Source organism: Hypomesus transpacificus, chromosome 7 (assembly GCF_021917145.1).
Source record: "Hypomesus transpacificus isolate Combined female chromosome 7, fHypTra1, whole genome shotgun sequence".
Lineage (NCBI taxonomy): Eukaryota > Metazoa > Chordata > Actinopteri > Osmeriformes > Osmeridae > Hypomesus > Hypomesus transpacificus.
The window spans coordinates 6934359-6953293 of record NC_061066.1 but is presented as its reverse complement, the minus strand read 5'-3'; the positions used below and the strand labels follow the sequence as shown (position 1 = coordinate 6953293).

Genomic DNA, 18935 nt, shown 5'->3' with positions numbered 1-18935 from the left:
GTACTTTGTCGATCAATTTCTTATTTCTTGTTAGTTACTGCATCCAATCGGCGACGAAGTGTAGTACCAACCATTTCCGTTTTGAGTTAATGTTATGTGTTTTTGAGTTAATGTAATGTCGTTCCCATTTGGGGGAGCGTGTCTTTGTATTGGGGGGAGGTGAGCAAGTCATCCTATTTGGGGGTAGTTGACTCGCATTTGGAGGGAGTGTTTTCATTTGGGGGATGTACTCATATTAGGTGTGATTTGCACTTCAGGGCCACCGTACCACCCACCACTACCTCCCTTTCTCTCACGAAATCGGCCCACACCTTTATCTCACTAGATTTATAGATTTATAAATGTATGTAAAAGAACAAGTAGAACAAAGGTGTATACATTTCAGGGACTGTGAATGTTTAGGTCTCATTTTCTCCTGAGTTAGGAGAGAAAAACAGGAGTACCAGTTAGAACCTGATTTACAGCCCATAGTAAGGTCCTTTGGAAAGAAGGACGACAGCCAGATAGGGCTTGCTTCATGCTGAAAGAAGGACTGTGATCTTTAACTATTTTCCAAAATTATTGTTGTCTGCAAGCTTGTATTGAACTGGGAAAAAAGCTTCAGAACTCTCGTCAGTTGTTACCTGACAGTATTCAGAAACGACTTAGTAAAGGAAAGTATAATTACATCAACAGTTCATGAATCACGAGGGTGCAGAAATTATTTCTGTAGTTCAAGTTCAAGTCTTTTATTTGTCAGGTACACAGAACAACACAAGGTTAGACTGGGCACTGAAATTCTTAAGACAAGACAACGCAAGCACCTGGCATAACATAACATAGAAGTACAAGGAACAAATTTACATCTATGCTGAGCTTAAATAAGTGAAACTTCCTAAATATACAGATAGCAATAAATAAACGACTATACTAACCCTAACACTAAAACTTCCAAAATTACAGATAACAATAAATAGTACGCTATACTAACCCTAATGCACAAAAAACCTGTATCACACATACATCAAATTTGGGGGGGGGGGGACGCATGCACACACACACTAGAATCAAGATCTTAAATGTACATGGATGGTTGGACACATTGATTTTTAGGGATCTCTCTTTCTCAAGTCATGATGACACTTGACAGCTCCGAAGCTCCAAGTTCCAAGGCTCCCCGGGCAATTAGACCAAATAAATAAATAAATATCAAATGTTTCCATGGTAACTCCACTCGCCAGCTCTACAAGCAGCGATGGACGACAGACGGACGCCTTGAAAGGCGGTAGTTTCTGTTTTTACACTAACAGTGGCTGGTGTGTAGATGTGACAGTGATTCTGCAACATTGTTCCCCGGATATGGAATCATTTTTCATAAACTGTTAACCTTTCTACTCGCCTTGCGCGTTAGTGGCACTCATTTTAGTCAGAGTTTACATGCCGCCGGGTACACAGGTTAAAGAGGCCCAATGCATGTTCGCCAACCAGATTCTGAATGTGCAGCGAGCAAATCCGGATTCCCTGGTTATCGTACTTGCCGACTTTAACAAAGGGAATCTCAGCCTCAACTCCCCAAATACAGACAATTCATTGAATGCCCTTACCAAAGAAGGGAACACTTTGGACCACTGTTACACCACAGTCAGTGGAGCCTACCATGCGGTCCCACGAGCAGCACTGGGTCACTCTGACTACGCCATGGTCCACCGGATTCCTGCATACAGGCAGAAACTAAAGCTCTGTAAACCTGCTGTGAGGACATCAAAACAGTGATAGAAGAACAGGTTTAGCAAAGTGGTGAGAGAGGCTAAACTACTGTACTCAGCAAGACTAAGACAGTAGTTCTCTTCTAACGACTATGCTTCTGTCTGGAGACGGCTCAGGCAGATCACCAACTACAAGCCCCGAGTCCCCACACCATTAACGACTCTCGTCTGGCCAACGACCTGAACGAGTTTTACTGTTGATTTGAAAGACAATTGGACTGCCGTGAACTACACCTACTCTCCATCTCCATAAAGACGTCTCTGTTCATTAAAGAAAGATAAGTTAACAGACTGTTCCAGAGGCAGAACCCATGCAAAGAAGCTCTGCCAGACGCTGTCTTTCCTGCCACCCTCAAGCATTGTGCTGACCAGCTGTCTCCGGTGTTCAGCAACATCTTCAATACCTCCCTGGAGACATGCCATGTGCCAGCCTGTCTCAAGTCCTTCACCATCATCCCTGTGCCCAAAAAGCCAAGGCCAACAGGACTTAATGACTACAGACCCGTCACCCTGACCTCTGTGGTAATGAAGTCTTTTGAGCGCCTGGTGCTTGTACACCTCAAAGCCATCACAGAACCTCTCCTGGACCCCCTGCAGTTTGCCTACAGAGCCAACAGGGGCCTGTTCCATAAAGCCCGCTCAAATAAGTTGGACTTAAAGTCCCAAACCAGACTTGAATTAGCTTAAAAAGTCAAGCGGAGCTAAAGCAGTTCCATAAAGGCCAATTTCAGCTCACGCAGTCCTACTAATTCAAGTCAGATTTAAGGAGTCAAGCTAATTGCACGTGCACCCTATTCTTAAGCAGCCCGAGAGGTAACGGCCACGTGACTTCTACAAGAAAGAATGTTTCCTTTAAGCCTTGTACTATGACAGCTCCCTCATACACCGCTTCATCAAAATGAAACGACATGCCATGATTGACGTGAACGATAGGCTTATTTACGATTTAACGCCCGCGGGCCCGAAACACTGCCCCCTCCTCCCCCAGTTATTACGCATTAAAAATCATAAATATTTTTTTTCGACTAGTACACATGTTATACATCGTTGGAAAGCTATGATTCTTGTGCTTCCATTGAAATAAACCAATTCAAGCTCAACTTGCAACAGAAAGTAGCGTCAACGTCTTTGTCCGGTGACCGTTCATTCAACAATGCCAGAGAAAAAAGTTGTACTTACCTTCGATTACTTAGGAATGTCCAGGTATGCACACAACTCATCAAAACCTCATCTGCTTACATTCCCAAGGGTCCAAAGTATCAAACCATGTCGAGTAGTTGTCCAAACAAAGAATTATATCCACACATAGCCACGATCTTGTTGCTTCATTGTTACTTCGTAAAAAAAAAGAATTCTGTCTCTCAACGCACTTTAGCTCATAGCATGAGATCTGGGTCAAGTAGAAACACGGGGATAGTCTTAAAATGGCCGCTACACTCTGACCTGTTGATAGACACCTTGGTTTAGCCAATAGGAGCTTCCATGCCCCGGTGACAGTCCTCTAAAGCCAACTAGGTCTGTGCGTCCAGCCCGCCCCCCGCCCCCCGCCCACCCCCCCGCCCCCTCTACACGATTTTTTCTAACTGGCTTGGAATGAATCTGAAAAGAGCTAGTTATCCTTGTAGCTTAGCGCTAGCTGTAAATGGCGATACCCCATATGCCAGGTTTTGTGGAGCCTTCAAAATAAAAGTCGATTGCGCAATATGTCAGTGTTCTTTGTGTGCCAATCCTGGGAATCAGATAAATCACTCCAATGTGTTCATGCTTCAGTTTTTGTGTTTCAGTAATACTAATGAGGGATTTAGCTGTTATAAATGATAGTTCTAAGGACCACCTTTCATTAGAGATAACAATTATACCTTTTTATCCTAAGAATTTGACCTTGGTTAGAAGGGTCATTCTGGAGTCTCCAAAAGGCCCTTTTAGAAAACGCCTGGATGTACTCTTATAAAAACATGTGTCAAATATGAATATATTGTGGTATTATGTTTGACTTTTGATCTGAATTGGGTAAGGCTTCAACCTGTGGTCCAATTCTGTCTTCCAGCTAATACCTACCACCTCTAGGCCTCTTCAGGCCTCTGTTTTCAAAACAAAATCTAGGCGGAAATAGAAACTTTCACTTTCCTTGTGTTCAAGCTTCTATTACTCAACACCAGTAGGACTGACAGGGGTCCTGACAACAAGGAACATAACTTCAGAGTGTCAGCTTTCAAAAGAGTCCATTTACATGCATGTACTCCAAATGGTTCAAGAACAGCTTTCAATTTACTTTGGGCATGCTGTTTAGGCGTTTTTAGGCACATTTAACAGTCTCCAGAACAGGTTAATCAATACATAACCCAGTAGTCTAACTTTTTATTATGGTTGTGTCTGGAAAATGGAGGATGTAGCCTATGGATTTAGGTTTGTTTGGCAATTGTAGACTACTGTTAACAACTATATAGCTATAATAATTATGCTCTGATCATTTAGATTGAGATAGGCCTATGCCTGAAGCCTAAACATTTGAAATCACAAACTAGACTACGTAACGTGGCGTGTAGGCTATCAAATCATTGTTAATCATTGTTTAATGCAATAGGGTAAATGTTGCAGCCTATGTAGGCTATTTAAGTTGATTTTTTATCAATGTTGAACATTAAAATGAGAATATCTGTGGTAAATCATCGTTTTCCCGTTGGGTCAGTGTTACAGGAAGGTCTGGTTAAGCACCAAGTCACACTAAGCCTGACAGTTAGCCTGACCCTGATCAGTCTATTTTCGCAGCCTAAGTTGCCATAGTAATTGAGTTTGACCTACGTTGAGCTAGCTTTATTGAACCGAATGAACTAGAAATGAGTCCGACTAATTGACAGAAGTCTGGCTTATTCGGTAAACTCGCTTTATGGAACAGGCCTCTGGTCTGTAGATGACGCAGTTAACATGGTCCTCCACTTCACCCTCCAGCACCTGGACACACCGGGATCCTACACCAGGATCCTGTTTGTGGACTTCAGCTCTGCTTTCAATACCATCATCCCCGCTGTGCTTCAGGACAAGCTCACCCAGCTAAACGTACCTGACTCCATCTGCAGGTGGATCACAGACTTCCCGTCTGACAGGAAGCCGTGCATTAAGCTGGGAACACGTCTCTGACTCCCGGTCCATCAGCACCGCACCTTTCTCCTTTGCTCTTCTCCCTGTACACCAACAGCTGCACCTCCACCCACTCACCCCCATCACCATGTGTGACTCCCCAGTCAACACTTTGGAGTCCTTGCGCTTCCTGGGAACTATCCTCTCCCAGGACCTCAAGTGGGAACTAAACATCAGCTCCCTCACCAAGAAAGCACAACAGAGGATGTACTTCCTACGACAGCTGAATAAATTCAACTTGCCAATGACAATGATGGACAACTTCTACACAGCCATCATTGAGTCCGTCCACACCTCCTCCATCACCATCTGGTACGCTGCTGCTACTGCCAAGGACAAGAGCAGACTGCAGCGTATCATCCGCGCTGCGGAGAAGGTGATCAGCTGCAGTCTGCCTACCCTCAAGGACCTGCACACCTCGAGGACCCTAAAGCGAGTGAGGAAGATTGTGGCCCACTCCTCCCACCCTGGACACTCTCTGTTCCAGCTACTCCCCTCCGGCAGAAAGCTGCGGTTCATCAGGACCAAAACCTCACGCCATAAGAACAGTTTCCTTCCATCCGCTGCCGGCCTCTTCAACAAGGCCAAGGACTCACACTGACATTACACTTTATCTATTACTTATAAGTCCATCCACCACCTACTTTGCACATTTTGCACTATGCTGCCAATATGATATATTTTGTAACTTTTATATTTGTTTATATATTGTGTGTAAGAAGGAGATGATGATAGTGGTGGTGGCGGCGATGGCTAATGCTGGGGACACAATAAACGTTTTTTTTAACCTTATAAGATTTTCAAACTGGGAGAGACCACAAACATGAGGACAAAAAATCCTAGATTTAGCCGTTTTGCTCCTACAGTATGTGGTGTGCCATGAATTGACAAAGACAGCACACCACACACAAACAGATTCCCAACCAGTGGCCCGACTGTTAACACAAGAAATCTCGCAAAATCTGTCGAGACTTAAGAATAAGTATGGCGGACTATATGCAGGAAGAAATTGCGATGATAGTGTTAGTGAATTATTTTCACAGAAAATTCATGGAAAAAATAAAAGGGTTTGCTTTTTCGTTTCACGTGATAAACTCGGGGTTTGTCCTCGGGGTTCCCCCCACACATCAGCATTTCTGATCGCAAATATTCAACATCAGAATCAGAATGGGATTTATTTGCCATGAAAGTTTGCACAGACAAGGAATTTGCTTTGGCAGGAAGGTGCATACAGTAAACATATAGGAATCTTAAATTTAAATATGTGGTCTAACTATACTAAGGATACATAAACTAGCAATACTAAGTGGAATACAATTAAAATAAAATATACAATAAGTACAATATAAGTTGCCACATGTTATTCAACATGTTAAATATTTAAGATTCGCGATCGGGGCTCCTCCGACGTCCTTCCGAGCAGATTCGGTAACTCTTGACACACCCCACACCGAGGGAACATCTGATAAAATAATCAGTAGAACCATCAGGGACGTTACCTAGGATTGTCGGAAAGGGCGAAATCGTGTATCCTGTAGTGTGTCCCCAGCATTAGATCAGTGGTTCTCAATCCTTGTCCTTATGCCCCCCTAGCCTGCATGTTTTAGATCTTTACCTGCTCCAGCACACCTGATTCAAATGAATGGGTCGTTATCAGGCTTCTGTTGAGCTTGATAATGAACCATATATTTGAATCAGGTGTTTTGGAGCAGGGAAATCTAAAACATGCAGGGCAGGGGGGCCCGAGGACCAGGATTAAGAACCATTGGCTTAGATGATGATGGCGATTATCGTACTGATGATAGGTGTTCCATTTCCATGGTCTCGCAGCTTGTCTCTCTCTCTCTTTCTCTCTGATGGTGACACTTGGAAGTGGGTCAGACAGCAGGACTGATCTGGTTACACAGCAGCCACAGCGAACAAATTAAATAAATCTTCTACGAGCCTTTTGTTGGTCAAACGTACGGTTTTGTCAGTTATTCAAGTCACGCTATTCAAATGTTGTCACACAAACATATGTACAGTAGGGGGGTGGTGTGGGGGGGCGGGGGAAGTTGTTTGGGGGCCGGGTGGGGTTAGCCTGGCTGCCAGCCCAACTTCTCCCCGCCCCCCAAAAAATTTGGTCGGGAAGTTGGGTCTGGAGGGTCTCGTATTGGGGACCAACTACAGAAAACCAGAATCTGGGCGAACCAATTAAATTGCCAGGGCGGGCTTTATACGATGATGGACAGATGATCAACAGTAACGTAATCACCCACGTCACAAAAGAGCGCTTAAGTTGAATTCGTTTTGAACAAACATGGCTACCGCTGGAGATCTGGCATGTTATGATACTGCCATCGAGTCTGTTTTAGAAGACATCGACAGCACATTAATTTTGAAAGAGGAACAGAGACGCAATCAAGGCATTTGTCGATGGAAAATATGTTTTTGCCGTCCTTCCTACGGGATTCGGTAAAAGTTTAATTTATCAGCTGGCCCCGATGGAGTTGTAATCCTAAACGGAGAACTTCGTATATGCATTGCCCTTTATTGTTTCGCTCAAAAAGGTTGACCGTGTGAACAAGTACTCTCCCTACCCTTAAATTAATTTTACAACACCGGCAAAAATTGTTTGTATTCATTCTTCAAGCATACTTCAAGTCTGCTTGTAGTTTAGTTCTGTTGACAACAACTATGCGGTGCTTAACATACGTCACATACTCTGTTGCTCTGATTGGTTGTAGATCTATCCAATTGAGGGAAGAGGCATTTGTTTTCCAGGCTCGTTTGAAACACGCCCTGTAGTCAAAGCCCAACGGAGAGTTCTCAGACTCATATTCTGACTAGAATTATGAGTATGACAACGTCAGGCTAGGGTGGGGTGTGAGAGAGCTGCATTTTCCAATTTTAAGGGCAATTATATTTATCACCTGGGAAAACATAATTTTACATTTACATTTAACAGACGCTCTTATCCAGACCGACTTACAGTAGGTACAGGGACAATCCCCCGTGGCAAGTAGAGCTAAATGCCTTGCCGAAGCACACAATTTACATTTTTTTATCCAGAAACGCATGACAAAACAAACTGATTTCCCCAACATTATTTATTTGTAGCTTACATTTAGTCATTTTTAGCAGACGCTCTTATCCAGAGCGACTTAAAGTACAGGGACATTCCCCCGAAGTAGGGTGAAGTGCCTTGCCCAAGGACACAACGTCATTTGGCACGGCCGGGTATCAAACTGGCAACCTTTTGATTAATAGCCCGATTCCCTAACCGATCAGCCATCTGACTCTTGTTATTATTATTATATTGTTAACTTGGGAAGAGGCCCCGGGGAAGACCCAGGACACGCTGGAGGGACTATGTCTCTCAGCTGGCCTGGGAACGCCTTGGGGTCCCCCAGGAAGAGCTGGCGGAAGTGGCCGGGGGGAGGGAAGTCTGGGCCTCCCTGCTTAGGTCGCTGCCCCCGCGACCCGATCCCCGGACAAGCGGCAGATGACGACGACGACGACGACGATGTTAACTTGTTGTTTTATTGTCAAAACAGAAAAGAGAAACACAGTAACAAAAAAAACTTTTTTCACATTTTTTTTTCGGCCATTATAAATACCGATACCGATAGTTTGGAAATTGCCTAATATCGGCCGATAATATCGGCACGCCGATATATCGTTCGGGCTGTAATCCTCAGATCTCAGACTCAAGAGTCAGACTCAAATGACTGTACAGAAACCGCCGGTGAAAGGGTGCCTCAATTTTGCGGTGAAAATACTGCACCTCTTAAAAGCGTAATGTAATCCAGAATGCGTGTTTCCTCGCATATGACTCCTGGTGAAATACTACTCCGACTCCGTTACGGGCGGACAGATGGACGGACGGAGTCGGACGGATTTGTTGCATTTATAGTACTCCGAAGGGTGTGGGTGCTGAAAACAATTCACCGCCACGCTGCACTGCGATACTAGCTAGGTTATCGAAAAGTCAGAGCAAATTGACAAATTAGCCGATTCTTCAATAAAATAAGCACATTTTCAACAACTACACTGCCCATGTCTCTCATCACATTTTAATTCAGATGCTGATTGTAATGTTTAGCTGAAATATGAATTGTAAATTTACAGCAATGGCGGTCAAAGGATTCTGTTCGTCTTGTTGGTCACGGCACCCACCCCTGACACAAGCGGCTCTTAATACGGACCAATTACAGACAAGGGGTATCCGTAAAATGACGGATGGACGGATAGTCAGGAAAATCAGGAGGTGCACGTAGAGCAGAGTAGTATAAATCAGCCTTAATCCGAGCCAGACCGCGACATAGGCCAAGGAGACAAACTAAAAGGATTTTTGCCACAAGGATCACACTTTTTCATTTCAGTGAACACAAAATCATTACGCGTTACAGATTAAGCAGCCATGCAATATTACAGTTTTTGTGTCAGTGTGGAATTCTGGCCTTTTAATTTAATATTTAAATTAGCTGTTACCTCATGAACAAGCACATCAACTTTGTTAACACAAAATCTTTGTTTTCGCAGTTTTGACTTTGGTGGCTGATCCATGACAGAAAGAGGAGGCCCATTCAATTGTGCGTTTAAATGCTTGCAATGTACGGTATACTGGGCGGAGAAAGGCGCTGCTTACCCGATGAACTGCAGGTTTGGTAAATACGACGTAAACTGAAGTATCACAGCCTGCGCTTTCTGCGGGTTGGCCATGGCGCTGATAACGCTACGTTCGCAAATGTACGTACATGAGGGCCTCAGTGTTAGAAAGTGAAGTAATGCAATTGACATTTTTATGAACATGAATGCCTCCACTTGTCGCTAACCTAACTTCGCTAGCTTGTCAAACATAATAAACTAGCAGAAGGTCTGTGATAGTACATAACATATTTTTTGTTTGAATAGTTTCCTTCATGGTATACGTTAATGGCAATTGCTTTACAGCAAGTAAAGGCCGAATCCCAATTCTCTGTCTTACTCCTACCCCTTGGTTTACCCCTAGCCCATGTTCCTTGAAATTGAGGAGTAAGGGCGACATAGCCCTCTGAAATGAGACACCACTTGGTTACGATACGTATAACTATGTCTCCAAAGCAAGTAGTGTTATGCACTGATATCAAACGCAAAGCAAGTAGTGTTATGCACTGATATCAAACTAAATTCGCTGCTAATGGAGTTTAGTTAAAACTGTAGACATGCATGGAGTCCATTCAAGGCAAATCAGAGAAATACGGGACTGTTGTGCAAATCAGCAATGTAACGTTAGCGTAGCAAACTAGCGATTTTTTTAAACATTTCAATTAAGAACATGGTTGCAAATACATATGTACAGGACTGTGTAGAGCACAAAACAAGACTGTCGTAATTTTTTAATCAATTATTTAAGCCGAAAATATTACATTTATGCGACTCTCTGGCTGATCTGGCCGCCATTGTTGCAGCTTGCACAGTATTCACATACCCCTCGGTTTCAAGTAAGCTCCCGAAAACACTTGGTTTTAAGGGGTGTATACCCCTTCGTCTTAGCCCTACCCCTTGATCAAAAAGAGTATTGGGACACCACTTACTGTCACGTGAAAGCCCAAAACTAAGGGGTAGGGGAAAGACATTAAGAGTATTGAGATTCGGCCTAAGCCTAGCAATTCTAAAATAGCTATTTTACATTGAAACTGTGCATAGCCCTAAGTAGGAGTACAATTTAACAGTTTAATTATTTACATTTACCCACAGAAGTTATGGACTGAAGCATCTCGAGCTGTTATTGCAGCCGTACTCAGCCTGTTATTGTGCCATTGAGCCTCTCAAATTTTTGCTTCTGGACAATGCTGTCTGACAGGTTTTGTCTGAGGCTGACAGAGGTTTTTCTGAGGCCGTTTGGTTTGAATCCGTTTCAGTTGATGCCGTTTGGTTTGAAGTCGTTTCGGCTGATCCCGTTAAGTCTGAGACTGATGACTTTTGGTCAGAGGCCGTTTTTTCCGAGACCTAATGCTGTTTTGTCTGAAGATGACAGAGGTTTTTCTGAGACTGACTTTTAGGCTACTCCGATGCCGTTTTGCCGAGTCTGACGACTTTTGGTCCGAGACCTGATGCCTTTTCCTTAGAGTCTGACACGGGAGTCTGAGATCTGAGGATGTCCTAAAATGAAAACCGTACTGCTAAGGGCCATGTGTCACTGCGGATGTCAGTGCGTGTGATCTTCTAACGTGAATCTAGTTAACCTCCTCCTAAACTCATTACAGGCTAATACAGCGGCAGCAACTAGCAAGCTTCCATTGGAGACATTCTTCATACACACACATACTGTATATAATGTACATAGACACACAGAAACACACTGAACAGAAAACAAACACACAAAGAGAACAAACACGCAGGAGTGTGTCTCACCTTGAGGATCTCATCGATGAAGCAGATGTGAGTGACAGGGTCTCTCTTTTTGGTCAGGACCTTTTGGAGGTGTTGCACCTGCGCAAACACACAGGCATGCACGCACACATACACACACAAAAACATGTGTTAGCAGTGAGTCCTACTAAAATATCACATAGAAGTTATGTTTTTGACAGAAATAAGAGCAAATGAAGAAGAAAATACTTTCCTAAAAAATAACATGAATTTGAAAATTGCATTTTGACTTGATCAAACAATTACAAAATAACCTCACCATTCTTTAAGGTATCACGTAAAACCGATACTTTTATTATTTTATTTAATGAACAAACAAACACATTCAAGATTAATTTATACAAGGGATAGTATACAACAGAACAATAACTAAAGAGCCAGGGGTCCACAAGTATCTGCGCTTGATTGCTCTGGTCTGACAATAGAACTAATGTACAATACTCTCCAACAACAAAGGTCTAGGTAGACTCAAGCAAGGCCACAATATTGGGAAGGACTCTAAATGTGTTTTGATTCCAGTCAAGAGCATACAGTCCAGGACAGTCCAGCAGCCTCCGTAGCGGGCAGCTCAGCACCCTACGTTCTACGTTTTGCACTGCATCTTATCTACTGTAAATGGCCTTGTGTTTTGTTGTCTGTTTGTATTTTACCGTGTTGTTTATACATATTGTCTGTGGTTGTTGGTATGAGAGCTGTGAGAGATACCTGAATTTCCCCACGGGATTAATAAAGTATCTATCTATCTACTATCTATCGACAGTCTACCATCCTAGATTCATAATGATTCAAATAAATTTGAATGAGCCATCTTCTCTAAGAACTAAGGCTGGGACTCGGGAGCTTACATGACTAAGCTTAAGTAAAGCTCTCTACAAATAATAATAATTAAAAAAAGAATTATATACATACGTATATATATATATATTTTGTATATACACAAATTACATTTTGATCTGATTAGATTTAAGAAGAGGCTAGTATACACCAGCCTAATATGCCAACCTTTGTTTATTATGGTAAACCCGGTTATATGCTAAAACTGCTAAAAAAAAGCAAAAATGCTATAATATTTAAACTGGAGGTTATTATGCGATAGCCGGGCTGCTGTACCAAACCCTGATAGGTCAAACCTGGGGAACTGTGTCGTCTCACCTGTCCACAGGCAGCACAGATCTGATCCATCAGCTTCTCCAGGTTGGTCCAGAGAGCTGCTCGGAAAGCAGCAGTATTCCCCGGGGTAGGCATCACTGCCCGGCCTGGAGCACCTAGGTATCACGGGCAGCGGACGCCATAGAGCGTTGGAGTACAGGATTACACACATGCATGCACACACACAAGCATTTGAAGTTATGGGACCCAGCAAAAGGTCAAGTTTTTCACGTTTTACCAATTGTATTAGGACATTTGTTCCCCACAAGAGTAGTTAAACGAGAAAACACTGACGAACACACAAATATCAATACAGAAGAAATACAGATCCCAGCGATGAATGCTGAAGGAAAACACACAATCTCTGTGTCACACACACAGACGCACCTCTGGAGCTGGTGGGCTGTGTGAGGCTCTTGATGTCCAGGGTGGCGGTGACGTTGTCCTGTATGGTGCTCTGGTACCCCCCAACAACCCCACTGATGGTTTCTCTCAGAGTTCCCAGGTTAAAAAACACCTGCAGAGCCGTACCCACCTGGGTCGGGTTCTGGAACAAACACACACACAAGGGCACGCACGCACACACGCATACGAAAGAGACAGACTGCTATTTTAGAATGTGATACAATTATTATATAGATATAATATAATTAATAACATGTATATACATACATATACACACATACATATATACTGTAAATATTGTGGCATCACGAGAGGACCTGTGGTAGAGGGGCGTTACGTTCCTCTCCGGGATGTCTACCATGCCACAAGATGGCTGCCGGGTACACTACATCTCCCAGAATGCACTCCTCAGAAGGGTGCAAATGTCTCAGCCCGCTGATTAACGAGGGAGCTCAGGTGTGGGAGGGAGAGAGAAGAAAGGAGTGGGCACACACACCAGGCAGGCAGGCTGGTACATGGAACAAACTTTGTTCGGCTTTGGAGGAACTTTAATATTTGCACCTACGGTAGTAGGATTCCAGTTAGGAGCAAGTTTATGAAGCCTGTTTTTGCCTTTAAAATGTTTGCTTCCGGATGTTTTTTTTTAATAAAGCGGATTCTTCGTTTAAAAGCATTTTTTGCCTGCACTGTCCTATGGTGACGCACTGCCCTACACCCCGCTTTGTGGTCAGGCCTCTCATGATACCACAATATATATATATATATATACATACAGTACCAGTCAACAGTTTGGACACATTTTCCCATGTGTCCAAACTTTTGACTGGTACTGTACACACAAACACAGATACACATACAGATAGACACACACATTCACAGATACACACACACAGATACACAGACAGATACACACACAGATACACATACACACACACAAGCAAAACACAGGTTGGCAAACTATCACATTGTTCAAATCACGTACAGTACCAGTCAAAAGTTTGGACACATTTTCCCATTCCATGTGTCCAAACTTTTGACTGGTACTGTATATATACACAGATAGATATGTTCAAATAATAATAACAGAACCATTTAACAATATGTGACTGAGTTGAATTGATTACGCTCACTTCTCAGTGTAGATACTGCTCACCACTGCCATTTTAAATTGCTAGCTTTTCTGTAGCGTAGCTGGCCAATGCGGAATTAATGAAAGGTAATCGTTGTGTGCTTGAGTTAGGGCCGGTTATTTCGAACATTGGAAGTCAGGGAGGAAGCGATTCTGATGAGCAACACAATGACAGCAATGAGAAATGCGCACACACACAAAGCTGTCTGAAACTCTGGTGCCTTTCCATGGTGCCTGGCCAGACTCGCAGCTCCCCTGTCTACAGCAGATGGTCAACAGCCTTGTCCCTATCCAACCCTCCCTTTATCCCTGCCTCCCGTGTGTGGCACCCTCTTGACGCTAGAGCCATTCATCCACGACAAACTCTAGACCAAGACGGGGAGTAGAGAGGAGCAAGAGAGAGACATACTTTAACGGAGGAAAAAAGACAGTGAGACAGACACAAAGTCAGAGCGAGTACGAGCGTTCCGATTGGTTGATTCGAAGTCATGCCATCCGCGTGGTGACCTACTCACAGCTCAATACGGATCTTTAATGCCCCTCCGCCGAAAATTTCCAAATGAGCGAAAGCGATCAGTCTGAGTTTTAATATCCATATCTAACTTCAGTTTTGGCATTTCAACCTCGTTAAAGCTCGGCCGATATGTTAAAGCCTCAGTTTGATATTTCCTGGCATGACCGCACTCTCAGTTAGAAAGTAGTTAGCCTTCACTAGTCGTCCTAGATCAAGAATGCTAGCAACGTCAGCAGTGCAATTTTACAACAATAATTTTACAGCAGGAGACATAAAATTTGAAAAACAAATCGAATTGGTTACCTGCAGAATGGGTCATAAAATATATAATTAATTAGCACCGGCATGAATGCAGGGCTCTCAAGTTTTGAAGACATGCAAGAGTGACATTCCCCCCCCCCCCCCGCCAGGGGGTCAAAATTAATTAATTGCTTTTTACCTGACATCTTAGAAAGGCAGCAATGATTAATGCATCCATGGCCAGGATATAATAATAAAATATGACATTATTTTAAAAGTCAGAGGAATCGGGCCTGTCTACGTCCTGCAATGGGTTCGATTTTGCCATTTCTGACATCCCAAGCGCCCCCACTACCAACTACGCCAACAAAAAGCTAGATATCAGTTGATGCGGGTGGTCTCTTAGTAACCTGAGGAGTGAGTTTCACCGCTACACCGGCTACATCTATGAACTACTTGTTCTGAGCAGGTGTCGTCAGTGAACAGGCTGTAAAACTGTTGGTTAAGAGACTCGTGAAAAACTGATGCTAATTATCGGGGAAACATTTTTTAACAGCAGTCAAGTTGTCATTGTTTGTGTCAAACAAGTTGTGAATTTGTTGTAACATAAAAACAGGAGATCATGACTGTGCTCAAAGTGATGCTCGAGCTCCAGCGGTTTGCTTTGTAGGTGAACAAAACTTTCGGAAGACGTAGCAGAATCATAAAAAATTACAGGATATGCTTTTTTTCCATTGGTTGTTGCATAAAATCTTACCCAGATACAATGGTGCTATTTTCCGATTGGCTATTGTATAGACCCTTTCTTTTTTTGATTGGCTGATAAGTGGCAGGCTCGACTAAGTACTCCAGGGGAGACGCGCTTGACTGCCGGTTCCATAGTGAGAGTGGGGCGGCCAGAGGAATTTTGGTTTGGTGCTGCGGCTTATTAAATATATTATAAATATTTTTTTTCTGCGTGAGAAGTACAATGTGTGTCGGGAGGGCGTGACTGAAGACCGAAATGAGTGACTGTTACTCTCAATGCGTGACATTTGAGAGCCCTGTGAATGTGGTCCGCTTAGACAAAGTACACTCCACATCGAAAATTCCGTCAGACCAACGCAAATGTGCTTCAAGGTCAAACGAAAATAGCAAATCAAGTAAAAGTTAAACTACAATTCTAAATATCGCAAGAATGCGATTTATATACAATACAACAACCAGACATTTAATTGACACATGTAATACAAAAATATAGTATAAAAGTATACCGCGGTTGAAACGGTATAGCCAAATCTCTCCCGGTAGACACATTTATACCGTTGCACAGTATATACCGTCATACCGCCCAGCCCTAGTCTATCTTGGTACATGGGTGTCAGGACCAAGGCTGCACGTCTGGGTCCTAATGCCATGGGGGACAATTCAGACTTATAGTACAAACGTACAGCTTGAAGTGCCAGGCTAAATTAGTTCAATGTCCATTTATTCAAATCACTGATGGACAGCCATGCACTCTGTTTAAGCCACACGATTCTGGGATTATGACCTGTTGCCTGTGCTAAAACGTATCTACACATGACACATATTGGTGAATTGTGCTACTTTATTACTATAATACTACATTTCTGAAAGAATAACATAGCCTTTCAGATAAAGACCTATTATGTGTATTAATTATAATTCGGATGAAAAATTGCATTGTACCGAATTGTACCTCTAGGTCTTTGACTCGTGAAATGAGGCCTACAAATATCTTAAATTCCAATCAAGGAATAAGCTGCTGAAGCTTTGCAATGCCTTAAGTGACCACTGAAAGCAAGCCTACTTCTGCTTTGTGATGTTTATTTTTACCACTGTCATACTGACCATGGCTGAGGTTCTATAAGGTGCTATCTCAGGGTTTCCCTGGACTGTGAGAGCAGTATATGGAGATACCATGATGAAGGTTGGGAGAGACCAGGGTCATGAATATGCAGTGTGATTGTAGGAGCCGATTGAGTCCTTTGAGTTGACATTTCAGTTTGTGTGACTACATTATTAGTAATGATTTAATTTGTATTGAATTACAGTACGTTCACACTGCAGCGACGCGATGCGAGTGACATGTTTTTCATACATTTTCTATGGAGCCAGGCGAATCGCTTGCGTGGTGCATTGTGAGTAGCGACGCGAGGCGACCGAGTTTAGATTTTCTCAACTTTATGCAAATGAGAAGCGATTTTCGTTAGCGATGGCCAATCGAATTGTTTCCTTGTTTCTCATAACGTAGCAACCATGGTGAACATTTCTAGCTTTCTAGGTTTCAAGGTGGAGGAGAAACTAATCGTTTGTGTGGCTGCTTACCCAGTCCTGTACGATACATAGCTGTATTTGTACAGAAATGTCAATTAAAAAAAACGATGCATGGCGCAAAGTTGACGAAGTTGCGGGTGCTTGTACTTTCAAATTCAGTCTGGTCACATTAAGTAACTTCGTTCTGTGGTAGCTCTAACTAGCTAGCTAGCCCGGCTGGAACTCCATATCATATCAACAGATTAGACTTTGAGTAATATAATAAAACATTTTTTACACATGTCAACATGCATGTCTGTTAAACTGTTTTGTATTTTGATTGATGTTGCGAGTACGTTAACCCAAATCTGCACACTTGGCCATGACAACTACAACAGTGACTTTAGAGAACTACATTCTACATTAATCTGTTTGAAACGACCCCAAGCGTGGTGAACTATGGGAAGGCGAGCGATGGCAATCGATTTGCGTCGCTGCAGTGTGAACGCACTGTTAGCCTGAATTGAGACGTTGTAACTGCTGTTTCTGTGTTGTTTCTGAGTGTGTCCTCCCTATAGGTCAGACATTCACTGGCATTAGAATAAAGGTGTGACAGGCCAAGGAGAGGGGAGGGTTCCGGCCTGCGCATACCATCATGGACCGTGACCGGGTGTGACGGCTGCACCCCAGGCCGCACAAACCCTAACCCCTTATTCCTGGGCATTGACATAGACTATGCACACATACATCAACAAGTAAATACATTACACGTAGGCTTAGATCTGTTTCTTTATTTTCTTTGTCTTATGTTTGTTTGGTTAGAGCATGGCACACTTCCTAGTTGTGTTAAGGGACAAGTGGGCTTAATTGGAAGAGCAGGGGGGAGATGTTTGAGTCATTGTTAGTTAGCTGTAACGGACGCTGTTAACATGTTGTCTCCCCCCCCCCCCAATGCCTGTATTGGTTCGACCCGTGGGCACATATACTCTAGGGCTGCAACAAACGATTACTTAGATAATCGACTAATCTAACGATTATTAGATCGATTAGTCGACTAATCTATTTTTTTCATTGATTAATCAGAAAGCTTTGAACGATTATTCAGCTTTTGCAATTTGTTAAAATATTGAGTTATAGTTATTCTAACAAAAAAAATCTAACCAAGAAATCCCTTCAGCTTTTGAAAAAATATATGTATTGCACTTTGAGCCAACTGAACACGCTATTACATCTCTTTTTGTCCAATTGTGTCCAACCTAAATCAAAAATGCTCTCTAAGTATTGTTTCAATCATGTTGCTTTAAAGTATATAAAAGCTAAATAAAAAAAATACGGCAGTTGTATTACAGACAAAAAAAGTAGGAATGTAAACAAATCTCTTGTAAGACAACAGGGTTTTGTTCAATGAAAAACAGTGAGTAACAGTTTAATTTCTGGACTGGCTTTTTGTTTGTCTCATTACAATGGTCGTATACACTGAACTGTCTAACTGCTGTCGGTGGACATGTTGCTACGGTGTTAGTATCCGTGAAATACTGCGTTATTTGTCATTATCAACTGGTGTAGCTCACTAGCCATCCAGCTTGAGCACACTCACCTCCTGCCGTTTCCATCTCCTCTCGTGCGGGGATGCTTTCGTTTTAAATGTTCATGCATACACGTTGTGCTACCATGGAAAACAAGTTCCGCCTTGCAAACATTACATATTACAGTATTTTTAGTTGGATCTTTGGTGAAACTTTCCCACACAATACTTTTTCAGGACCGTTTACACCCAAAAATGTTTATCGCTGTTTTCTTCAATTGGATATCATACGGGAGGGCTGCATTAGTCTAGCGAACTGGTCAAATCACGTTATTGCAGGCACTTAAAATAGGTCCTATGAGATCAAACAATTTATCGAAAACAGAAATATTTGTTGACAATTTTTTATCATCGACGTTGTCGGTAATGTCGACAAAT

At 42.7% G+C, this 18935-nt stretch overlaps 1 protein-coding gene across 1 annotated transcript in view; it reads right to left on the bottom strand.

Moving 5' to 3' along the window:
- cog5 (component of oligomeric golgi complex 5) overlaps positions 1–18935 on the bottom strand; it is a 117692-nt gene that overhangs the window by 23950 nt on the left and 74807 nt on the right. The window contains exons 8-10 of the mRNA XM_047022638.1: positions 12816–12975; positions 12432–12544; positions 11262–11339 (exon numbers count right to left, since the gene is read on the bottom strand). Coding sequence (XP_046878594.1) covers positions 11262–11339; positions 12432–12544; positions 12816–12975 — 351 coding nt within the window. The remainder of the gene's footprint in view (positions 1–11261; positions 11340–12431; positions 12545–12815; positions 12976–18935) is intronic.